Source organism: Rhamphochromis longiceps, linkage group LG6, assembly GCF_057381845.1.
Source record: "Rhamphochromis longiceps isolate RC_006_pf linkage group LG6, R_longiceps_female_GT1.1, whole genome shotgun sequence".
NCBI lineage: Eukaryota > Metazoa > Chordata > Actinopteri > Cichliformes > Cichlidae > Rhamphochromis > Rhamphochromis longiceps.
Genome location: NC_140562.1, coordinates 25,499,765 through 25,512,273, shown reverse-complemented (window position 1 = coordinate 25,512,273; position 12,509 = coordinate 25,499,765). Strand labels below are relative to the sequence as shown.

The 12,509-nt window shown below is 38.0% G+C and overlaps 1 protein-coding gene across 1 annotated transcript; it reads right to left on the bottom strand.

The window, feature by feature from the left end:
* Positions 1 to 3,102: 3,102 nt before the first annotated feature.
* tmem134 (transmembrane protein 134) lies at positions 3,103 to 11,722 on the bottom strand. Its single transcript, XM_085409866.1, has 8 exons — positions 11,525 to 11,722; positions 10,919 to 11,163; positions 9,003 to 9,070; positions 8,830 to 8,916; positions 8,685 to 8,761; positions 8,142 to 8,186; positions 3,580 to 3,633; positions 3,103 to 3,475 (listed from the first exon to the last, which is right to left on the bottom strand). The coding sequence occupies exons 2-8, from the start codon at positions 11,117 to 11,119 to the stop codon at positions 3,393 to 3,395; spliced, it is 615 nt and encodes a 204-aa protein (XP_085265992.1). The 5' UTR covers positions 11,120 to 11,163; positions 11,525 to 11,722; the 3' UTR covers positions 3,103 to 3,392.
* Between the last annotated feature and the right edge of the window lie 787 nt (positions 11,723 to 12,509).

Below are 12,509 nucleotides of genomic sequence, written 5' to 3'. Positions count from 1 at the left end.
AAATAACGAAATAAATAGATTAAAAAGACTATTATTTACCTACGCTTTTATTACATTGATATTACCTCCTGGTAAGAACAGTCCCGATGTCGCCAGATGATGGCGCTCTCGAATATCGGGATAATGCAACGTATTTGTTTTAATTACAAACACACACAAAACGTTTCATATGTTTTTACTTTTTATGAGTTCTCTATGTACATTACTGTGCAAAAGTCTTGAGCCACCCCCTCACCTTTTTATATTTTCTTTCCGAGGAGAGAGACTTAATTGTGTCTTGCAGGTCTTTCAGAGATTTTCTTTAGACATTGGCTGCTTTTTTCTTCTTCTTTTTTTTAAAGTTTTTTTTACTCATTTTCAGTCCAGACCTTGTACCTTACAATTTTTAGAGGAATGTTTGTTTGTTTGTTAAGTAACTTAACACTGACCCACAAATCATTCAAGCACAAAACAAATCCAGTGAAGACTTGACACAGGACCTGAGAGATTCTTAATAGAGCCATCTACTGTTGACTGAAGACTCATCAGAAACTGTCTAACTGGAAGGGTGGCTGTCAGGAAGCCATTCTGAAGGAAGGAGACCAGAGAGAAAAGGCGGAGGTACAGTCATCTGTAAAACACAGCGAAGCCTCTGTCGTGGTCGGTGCATTTCAGCCAGTGATGTTGAAGATCGTGCCACATTTGATGGGAATATGAACACAGAAAAGTGCCATCAGATTTTGACCCACCATGCAATATAATCTGGAAAGCATCTGATGGGCAACAGCTTCATTTTCAGCATGACAGTTATCTCAAACACACTGCCAGCAGCATACACACCATGCTTATCTGTTATTTCTCCTCCTCTGTGTGGATGTGAAAGTCTGCAACCCACTGATTTCCCACACTCTACCTGCTAGCCTCCGGCAGATGGACTTGCATCATTTTTGTGAATTACCACTATTTTTTCTCATCGTAATGGTCCAAACATTGTAGCTTCATACAGAGTGATCATCAGTGCAGATCACCAAGAACCCTGTTATTTTTAAGAAAGTGCTACCTTACTCCTGGCTCAGCAGTTATCTGACCAGTATGACAGGAAAGCAGCAGAACCCAAGTGTCCTTCATTGGGTTTGTTATTATTGCTGTTATTTCTTTTTAAAACTGGGATCACTGGAGATTTAGATATTTAGAATAATCTATTGTCAATTTAAATGGAAATAGTTTCTGTTTATTGGGTCCAATTGCTCTTTTTAAGAGTCAATTAAATCAACCCTGAACATTCAAGTGCTTGTTTAGCTTACTTTCATATGCACACTCTACAGAGATTAAAAGCCTGCTGGTTTGTCATACTCATAACTGGTCTGATCAGGCTTGAAGTACCAAACCAGTGGCAGTATATGTAGCACAGTGCTGCAATTCAATTCATTCTAATAGATATACTGTGATTCTAGCCATAAACCCATCTGTCCTAGAGTAACACCCTATTAGAAACACCACATTCACTAAGGTATAAGCATCCAGAGTAATGTTTGAAATGTTGGAGACTCATACATCTTATGCATTTTTACTAGATGTGTAGACTTTATATTTTTATATTGTTTTAAGGTTAAATGAATAAAAGAAAGTGCAGGTTTATCAGTTTGCTTTAAAAATGTACAAGGATCAAATCAGGTGTCATGTCTTATCTGATCTGGCCACTTTTTGAATTATGGCAAATGTGAGCTCTGAAAACTTGTTCTAGCTCTTTTCTGTAGTACTGATTCTCTCTTCATCTTCACCTCTCCACTACCTCTGTTTTTTAATGTGCATGCCACATGCCTCATCTTCTCTATTCTCACCTGCTCTGTCCTGTTGTTGCTTCTGCTCATTAAAAAAAGATGTGATCAGCATATGCTCCTCCAAATCTTACCAAATTTCATTTTATTGTCCTATCAATTAATACTCTAATTAATATGATGTTTATTTATGTGAAAAACAAATTAATGCACTTTGGAATTGTTTTGTAGATTTAACAGAGGGAATGGCATCAAATCATGTGTGTTAATCACAGGCTTAAAATGGGTTCTTTGCTTAGTTGTCTGTTACAGGTAGACCTAACACTGACTGATTTAGGTGCCTTTTTATGCTTGAATGATTCATAGGTCAGTATTTTAAATAAAAATCTATAAAAATGGTTAGATACAAGGACCGGTCTACTGCTCAAGACCAGTGTCTCTAAGCACATTTTTAATTTAAGCTGAATGATGAGACTCCTCCAGGGCAGTAGGTCCAAAAATGTTATCTACTATTTTTTTTTTTTACTGTTTTAATTAACTTATTTTGTGGTGCATTTTGTAATATTTGCCAGCATAATGAAAATAGCCTTTTTGTTATATTTGTGACTAAAAATTTTATGTTAAAGTATTCTACATGTTTCATTTTACATTACTGTGAAATATAACCATATACCATCCAGAAATGATCACTAATTGACTTTTGCAATGTGAAGTTTATTAGTTTTTTTTAGTGTGTGCTCAAATATGGGACTTTTTCATATTTTAAGGCAATAGGATTTTTTGATGTATCCCGGTTCAGATCAAATTTCAGGCTTTTATCCTTAATAGCTTGTTCAGACAGGTTCAAACACGGCCTCAAAATCTGAAAAAGAAACATGCTGGAAGCAGGTCAATGGACCATTTAAAAAGAAAGTATTACATTTAAATTGAAAGTAAATTTAACAGCAATTATTACATATATCCAAACTTTGGACCATGAAATTGTATATAACAAATATATGTGTGTGTGTATGTGTGTGTTTGTGCAATCCTAATGCTTCTGTTAAATAGATTTGATCCATCAGCCTTTAAAAGCAGACCCAAAGCTACTTCTCAATTAGCCTTACAAATTGAATAAATGCGTAATACCTTTCAGAACAGTGGATGAATAGAGTGAGTAAACACGTTCTTAGAACCAAGAAATAGCAGAAGGTCAAAAATAGATTTCTCTGAAAAATGCACTCAATAACAGATGCAGAGGTAAATGCCTGATTTTGAACAATATAACATCTACATTTTAAATATATATTGTGAAATATATCATGATTTAAAGGAATGGCTTTTCATTAAAACCAACTGACACAAATTAAAATATACAACATTTTATTGTAATTTCACAGTCATCTTTCACTTAAAACAGAATACACAGGCGAGACGGTGGTCTTTTTGGTATACACATACAGTAATGTCAGTTCATGGAGTGGAAATATAGTGAAGGCGCTGAGTGGTAAAAGTAGGAGTGGTCAATATGTCAAACAAACCAAAAACAAAGAAAAACAACAAAAAACAGGTCAATATATCTTATGAGTGTCAAAATACCATTAATTATAACATAGTTGAAAGAAATGTAGTGAACATGTCTGGTCACATGAAATTTCATTTTTCAAAATAAGGTAGGTAGAACAGTTTGAAGCCTCTTCTACCACGGACTGCACAGCTGATGTAAATCACATGGTACACTGCGGGCGAACACACAGAATGGCAATATTAGCATTCATCAAAACAAAGCTTTGCACATAAAAAGACAAGTAAAAGGTTTAAGAGATAAAATGAACAAAATTACCTCCAGGGATAAACAGAAGAAATCCAGGAATGAAGAAAATAGCACTTGAAATACCTGTGGGGACAGTTTTATCAGCTACAGTCAAGAGAAAACACACACAACGCTTTGAGTTCTTAATTAGATTAAGAAAGTACTACTTAACTACCGGTCCATTTAACATTTACATGCTCTGAAACAGCCAGAAATGCTAAGTTAAATTAGAGGATTGATGAAGTTTGCCTGTACAGTAAATCTGAAGCTACAGCTGCATAAATATTGAAAATGACTAACTACTCTTTTGACAAGATTAACACGTTGTTGTTGGAAATCACTGCTTAGTTTTCTAACAACATTAATAAAAGGTGTGAACAAGAAGGTGAAAAAGTATCTTATGATTATAAATTATGTGGCTGAAAGGAAGGCATAAAAATGGAGAAATGGTAAATGGCCTGCATTTGTATAGCGCTTTTCTAGTCCATAGGACCCCAAAGCGCTTTACACTACATTCAGTCATTCACCCATTCACACACACATTCACACACTGGCGATGGCAAGCTACATTGTAGCCACAGCTGCCCTGGGGCTCACTGACAGAGGCGAGGCTGCCGGACACAGGCGTCACCGGGCCCTCTGACCACCACCAGTAGGCAAACATGGGGTTAGTATCTTGCCCAAGGATATTTGACATGCAGCCAGGAGGCAGCCTGGGATCGAACCACCGACCTTCTGATTAGTGGCTGACCTGCTCTGCCACCTGAGCTACAGCCACCCCAGAAATGGACACCAGAAACAGCCAAACTGCAAATTCCTAATATATAACCATCAATATCGATGGTACTTTCACTTTAGTTAGGCAAAATTTAAGTGGTGGTATCAAAGATTTCAGCTGTAGCTCAATCTGTGATATTTGCAGCTGCCTGTGGGAACAGCAAACCACATTTATAACTACAGCTCACAGAATTTTGTTGTAATTTTCATAAACAAACCAGGAAATAATTGGCCTCTTTCCTTCACTATGTGATCTCATTTTATGTTGCACATGAAAGGAGTCTGAACAGTGTAAAACACTTGAAAAAAGAATGCTTGCACAGCTGGGCTGCACTTACAGACTTTCTGGTTATAAGCAAAAGGAAAAAATAGTGCATACTTTACAACATTTTAAAGTACATGTCTAAAAGTACATGTCTAAAGGCCCCTATAATTAGATGGAATTTTATTGGATTTAATTTAAAACGACACTGTAATTAGATTTACCCACAAATACTTAAAGGTAGTTACACAAGAATAAGGGGGTAACGAGTCAGTTTTTCACACGAATTATACTGCAAGTAAATGTAAGTAGTGTGTAAGTAATTTTAAGTAAGTAAGCAATTTAGTGGGAAAACAAACAGACAAGCTTGAGCCATATTATGCAGCGGCTTGATCTTGCCTAACTTGTTTTTCTACAAAATTACTTATTTAAAATTACTCATGCAGTACTTAAAAACGTACTTACACTCTACTTAAATTTACTTGCAGAGTATAATTTTGCTTTGTTTCCTGTAAAAATCTGGCTTGTTACCTTTAAGTATATAATTATATTGTAATTTCAAATTAAATACATTGAATTCCTTTTAGTTACAGGGTAAATACTCTCTTTGTGATTATAAGGTGTTACTAAATAATGCAATACTTGAGCCGTATGCACAATTACTATTATGCTAGTTCATTTGGAGGCAGATGGTGACTTAGCAGATGTACATTTTAAAGAAAATCTTAAAGGGGTGAGTAGAATAATTCATCAACTAATGTATGACAAAATAGCACAGAAGTTGATGCAGATGTGATTAATAATGTGTTGCTAACTTTCAAAATTCTCTACTTAAAAAAAAGGGGGTAAGAGAGCTCCCCCCCCCCCCCCCCACCCACCCACAATTCTTGTGGTGATGATGCTCAAGAAAAGGCTTGGGAGCAGTGATAAGAGCATGAATTGCTCTGAACAGGACTCGGGGTTATGGAAGTATGCCCAGTCAACTTTAGATAACGAAAGTTCTTAAGCAGATTTTACAGCTTAATTGCAGAGATGCACCTGCTCCTGTAGCTACTTATGAAAGGCAAATTGATCTAATTTCATCTATTTTGACTCTGGTGACATTTTCTTAATATGTTGTGGGTGAGCTCATCCCAAAGAGCACATTAATTGCTTGATTTCTGCCTCAAGCTGGAGAGGAGACACTCTATACAAAAAAGGCAGACACGACTAATTTAAAGTGCCTAACTCGCGGTGAGCATTTGAAGCTGATATTCGTGGAATGTGTTGACCAATTTAATGGGAGGTGCTGATTTTTGTAAAGGGGAAAAGCAAGGCTCATTTGATCTGAAAAGACTTTTTAAAACTTGCCTGACAGACTTTAATTCATTATGAATCCTGGTTGTACAGCCAAAGAAATTCTGAATAACAGTTCTGAACATATAGATACTTGATAAAATGCGCTGGGTTTGGACAGAAATACAAGATGAGAAGTATTGAACACTCAGCTTTTTAGAGGTTTGGAGGCAGAAAAATCAAAAGGGACACTACTAATCAAAGACAAGGCAAGAGAGGTTCAAGATAGTTAAACATGTGACACACAGAGCCACTACCGGGCCCAGCAGACCTCTGCACTATATGGAATGTGAAGTGTGATCTCATTCAATACAAACTTATCGCAAGCATGCAGTCAGAGCATTGCACTAGGGCTGCACAATTAACCAAATTTGAAACTCAATCACAAACATGATTGACCAGTGCTGCAAATGCTTGTTCTGTCAATTGAGTACAAAGCAAAAGTAAATCAAGCGCCCCTTAAATCAGTGCCTCATCACGTGCCTGCATAAATAACGAAATTCAAATGTCTGGTAAGGCAGAAGGTGAAGAGCTTGCTCCTTGAAGCAGATCCTCATCTGCTGTTTGGTAATACTTCAGATTTAGCACAAGAGATATTAACCAAGAATACTTCATACGCAAGGAGTTTGCACTGCAAGGCAACACGAACTAAGTTATTCAACCACCTGCAAACACACCACAAGAGTATATGAATAGATGAAGGCCAAGAAAAACAATGCAATGTTTGCTAACATGAATCATCCAATGTCAGCTCATGTCCATAAAAGCAAGGGTGGATACGACACATCACAGTAACCACCCAGCTCACAAAGACATACCGAAATCACCAACCAATTGAATTCCATTTGGCCAAAGATAGAAACACAGTGAGTAATGGAGGGTTCAGAAAAAATGGTCAACTTACTGGAAAAAAGATATTTTATTTCCACAAGATTTTTCCAATGTGGCAAAGCCTGTCCTGTCTGCAAAACATTGCAGGTATAATGTGGAGGGATACACAGCTGTGGACTACTATGAACTTTATTCACACCCATACTACACTTACAATGATCTAACTAAAGATTTCCCTGACAGTAAGAAACAGTGATTCTTGTATAGGTTTGTTGCTACATTACAAACATTCTGCTGACAACATTGTGTGTAGTAACAATGCGTAAGCTTGAAGAAGTTATTTTAGAGGACAAGTAGAAGTTTTAGGTGTTCTAGGTGAACTTGTGATCACCGTCTACAGCCTAAACCTTAAGCCATCTGTCATTTCCAAGTGCAAATGCTCCTTCGGTTCCCAGAAACGGAGGGACTTTTCAGCTGAATTTAAATTATCAGGGTGGCTGTTCCCCCAGGTGTAACCATAAAGTAAAACCTCCAGGCATCCAAGAAAAAGAGGATTTAAAGAGGTTCAGTGGAGTTTGAGGTTAGCGGGAAGTCGGCCAACTAGTTGCTACAAAGATTATGCACCATGTTATCATTTATTTACAAAACCCCCCAAAAATGTTCAGATGCTGAAGATGCTGAGCGAGGGTTAAATTGTTCTCAACAAAAGCAGATGCTGACTGAGACAAACCATCATGGCAAGTCTGAGATGACCCCTATGCACTAAGGTCAGTCAGCATGAAATATTTGCACTTTTCACTTTCAAGTGTAGGACAGTTATCTACCATGGATATAATAAAGCCACCGGTTGCTAGGGAAACATGTGTTTTCTGACTGGTTGGCAGTGGTTGTTGGAGGAGATTGAAAACCTCAGAGCGACTACTTTGGCTGGATTATCACCTTAATTGTCATAAGGCGGTACAAAAAACAAAGAAACAAGCAAAAAAGGCCCACTGTACATGATTCTTGTTATGATTCTGTCACTCCAGTCGTAAAAGCAGACAGACTGTGAGATCTGGACTAAGAACTATACTGTCCTGTAGCAGGCAAGGACTATGGCAGCTTTCTGTGTGTTCTTTTGTGTGTCAAGATAACACAGAGATCCTCCCACTTGTGGGAAAGCACACCAGCACTAATGGACTCTAATAAAAACATTCCATTCTGAATTATACTATTTAATCCACTATATAAGTCCTGCATTCATTCATGTTTGGTCTGTTTATGATTTGAAAGAAGTTGAGAAGTGACGCGCTTCTTTGTGTATGCTTGCATTTGGACTAACATGCATTTCTAAAAAACAACAACAACAGTCTAAATGCTTTGCATGTCAATATTTTATCTTCCTTACCTGCACTTGGATTGAGCTGTATGACAATACCTGTGAAAATAAGAGCTAAAACAAAAACAGCACAAACATTATAGGTTTGAAAGGTTCTGTTTTTATTAGTTTGGTTATTCCGGCAATAACTCTGTCATAATCTGTTGATCAGTGCAGGGGGACAAAGTTCACTGTGCAAAGTGCCAAGACTATCATTGCCTGACACAACACGGAACAAACTACCCGGTGTAGCATTGCAAAACAATTTGGAGTGGTGCCTTTGTGTTAATGTTAGAGCGTCATTTTGAAGTGAACTTAGAATCAGAAAGAAGAGGTGTGTTTGTCCTTTTCGACTGCAGTCATTTAACTGGAGATTAGCAATTCTTTTGAGTTTAAAACCAAAATTAAATTAAAATCACTAAACCATCTACAGTGGGAGCAGGCAGCCCTTGTTACTGTGATGCTCCCACAGCCAAAATGAATCAGGTAAACATGAGAAAAACAAGTTTCTCTCAGTAAATTGTTCTGGTTTGTGTGTTTCATACTTAATAAGTAACAAAAACATGTACTTACCAACTCCAGTGATGAGGAGAAGGAATGAAGAGAGAACAACCCTTCTGTTTTTCTTCACCAGCGGATGGGACACCCACCTAGGCGAAACGTGTTTTTAAAGTAACCGTGTTTGTTATGCTTCTCCGTGAGAGAAGACCGAACTTACCCGCAGCAGTGCGCAGAAAGCTGCGTGACTGAACTCAAGGTGCTGAAGGACCACTGAGAGCTGCAGTAAGACAGCGTTGCAGGGTCACTGTGGAGAAAGCAGAAACACGCTTCATCTCACATTCACAGAAGAAGCAGGGAAAAGAAAAATCACGCCTGAACTACAGAGCCCACCTGATTTTGAAGAAGTTATTGAAAGAGGAATTCCCGTTGTTGCCCAAGGCGTCTTCATTTTCCAGATTCTAAAACAAGAGGAGATGGTGGATGTCATATAAACGGCAAAGAAAAATGTATAGCTCGCAGAGAGGAAGCAAAAGTAATACTGTTATTATAGTCGCTGTTTTTTTTTCCCTATTTCTTAAGGACGTGACTTTCAGATATGTTCATCTGCTGTAGAAATTTATTAGGCCTCCCACTTCTTCTTTTGTCCACACATGCCCAGTTTGTCCAGTTTTATTTTTGAGGACACACTGCACATCATGCTAGGAATCTTCTTGTTGGTGCCAAATGTTTATTTCATTGTGTTAAACTGTGTTATCTCTGGCATTGCTCATATATTCGCCAGAGGAAATGGGAACAAATTATGTGTTTGTGTGACAGGCTGCTAGGAATGAAGTGCCAGGAAATATCATTTAAAACTGGTTCTTTGCTAAGTTGTCTGTTAAGTGTAGACACAGTACAGGCTCATGCCTGGAGTTAGATACTGCTTTTATCCTTGAATGATTCAGGCAGGCAGTGTAAAGTGGAGAAAAAAAAACTGGAGAACTAATACCTAACACCACTTTGCTGCTTGTAAGCAAAATAAATAGAAATGAAGGGCAGCTCAAGACTTTTGAACAGTAATCTACAAGAGTCACTGGCCTTCACAAATATGTTGTGACACGTTTAAAATAGTTCTTTTCACACGGTTAACAGCCCAGCTCCATCACATCTTACAGATTCCATTTTACCAGAACTTACTGTATCTATGTGTGTTTCCATAAATCCCTCCTTGACTTTCATAACTTGAACAGCCACACTTGGCACACAAGCCCAACTTAGGCATCTGCCAATTGTTTTTTATATCACATATTATGATTTTATTATGTTGCCTAGCTACCGCCAGTCACAAAATGACCAGTTTTAACTTTTATGCTCCTATAACACATTGTAAAAACATCCTATTGTTTTAATTTCATTGCAATAATGTCTCATTCACATCCACAAAAGTTTAATTATGCATTCAGTATTAGGATGGATGAGGGTGCCTAGCAACCACCTAGCAACAGGCTAAAATGAGCAGCTTTTACTGTATAAACAATATCTACCACCACTACTTTTCTTAAACTTTTCTCAGTGTTGGTAACTATATCTGTTTGCAGCAGAACAGCACAAAGAGATCACAGATAATTGGTGTGTACAAGTTGTGCTAATACAGCACTGTGCTGTCAGTGTCAGTCTTTGTGGCTCCTACAGTTCTCCAGAGTATAATGGGAGGCAGAGCCTTGAGCTACTAGACACATCTTTTGTGGAAATAGCTCCCAGTTTAGGCTGTGGACAGACACCCTCTCTCTTCCTTTCTTTAAGGTTGAAATATTTCCTTTTTTGAAGATTACAGTCAGAGCTAGATGAGGTAATGCAAAATTTAAAAAAAAAAAAATGCTGCTTTATGTTCAAACTGCTAGCAGAAGCTCTCGTGAAGCCTGCTCTTTCACTCCACATAGATTCAAATCATCTCATTGTTACACGTCATTAAAATTGTGTGCTCCCAAGGTTTATTTCTTTTCTTCTTTATTCTTTGCCATCTTTTCATGCTCTTGTTTTCTTTCTTCTTTTGTTTCATTTCACTGGCTGCTGCCGATTGCTGCCCACCTTAAGCCTGGATCTTCTCTTTCAGTCCTAAAAATGATAAGTTAGCTGTCTTCCTTGCTCACAGGGACTTGCTGAATTCTTGAGTTTGTAGCTACGAATTCGTAGTGTTGTTATAAAAACACTACAAGCTAAAACTGATACCAATCAAAAAGGAATTAGACAGCCTCTCACTGGAAATGTAACAGCAACATGAAAACAGAAATGCAAACAATGTTTTGTATCTCTTGTGTGCATGCTACCTGATACTTGAGGTTAGTGGGTTCAGGGGAGGCGGCAGCAGGTGAGGGATGATTCTGAGGTTTGGAGAAACTCAAAGGGCCAAATGTCATCTCTCCTCCTCCTTCTCTGTCCTTCCATCCCTGCGGCTCTCCGTCAGTCACAACCCCCTCCTCATCTCCCTCCAGCACAAACGCATCGTCGATGGTAAACTGTGTTGCCATGGTGATTCCCTCTTACACCCTGAGGTCCTGTAGCCGGATGCTCACTGTGATTTAAGAGTAATAACGAATGTTTTATGGATTTTTAATCCCTCAAACCGCAGGAAACAGCCTGTGAAAATACTAACTCAGCAGCTGCTGAGTTTTCTCTCACCAATCACAGCATTTCCCTTTAAACGTTTAAAGTTCGCTCATACATGCTACACTACATAAAAACTAAATAAAGTAACTCCACCACTTTCGAATTAGTTTAAAAGGCGAAAACAGCTGCCGTGCTGCCTACACGTAACAGCGGATGGGATCGAGGCTAAGTACAACAGAGCAGAGGCTACACGGCTTTCCTGTAGGTCTCTGCCATTGTTTGTCCTCATTCTTCTGTCCGATCAGATGACCAGGAGGAAAACTTACTGTCTTAAGTAAATCCTTTCTCCTGCGAAGAAACTTCGACTTCTGAACTTTGTTCGGAGACGAGTCACATTTTTGTAAGCCCTGGAAAAAGTGGTTTTAAAGCCTTCTGTTAGCAGTATCTTAGTTTTTCTTCTGTAGTGCGACTTCTTTAGAAGTTTGGACTCTCTTCTTTTTTTTGGCAACCGGCAATCGATTAGATACGACTGATTACGCCCAAAGCGCTCTCTTCGCGTGCGAGCCAGGGCGCCGAATCGAGTGTCGTTTTATCGATCGATCCGCTAACTTTTGTTATGAAGGAGAAAAAACTCAAGAAACTGGGTCAATCATTACAATTTATGAAATTCCTACGAAAAAATAGATGGCAAAGCATTACATAAGTCACTCGAAATTTCTCTACAGTAAGTGGAAATTTTTTAGTTTAAAGCATGAAATTGTGAGACAATAATTCAAAAAGGCATTCACTGTGTGCGTGTGTGTATGCTGAATAATATAAGATAGCTAAAACAGATTAACGAATAAGTTAGGATAAATGATAAATACGATAAAATGAATAGGAAGAAACTGAAAAGAAATGAACAAACGTAAGTCACACAGCTGTCACATGATGTGTGTGCAGCTTTTTGTTGCAAGTTAGAGATATGTTATATAATTTAATACAATGCATCTCGTTAAAGATGGTCACGTTTGGTTCTCACTAACTTCAGGGATAGTATAGAACTAGCAAAGCTGTATTTTATTCGACGCAGTTTGTCAGTCTTCTTTCATAATTTTGATCAAGTGTAAAAACACAGTAAATATATAAAAAAAAGATTTATTTTATTAAAAGCACGAATCAATTCAAAAACATCTTGACCTTGGTTGTTTAGGGCAAAACCTATCAGAATATCAACAAAAGTGTATGTTTGCATATTCGTGTTCATGGACTGTGGTCATCTAATGGAGGAAGGGCATCCTGTACCCACAAGCCAGTAATATATTACCAAGG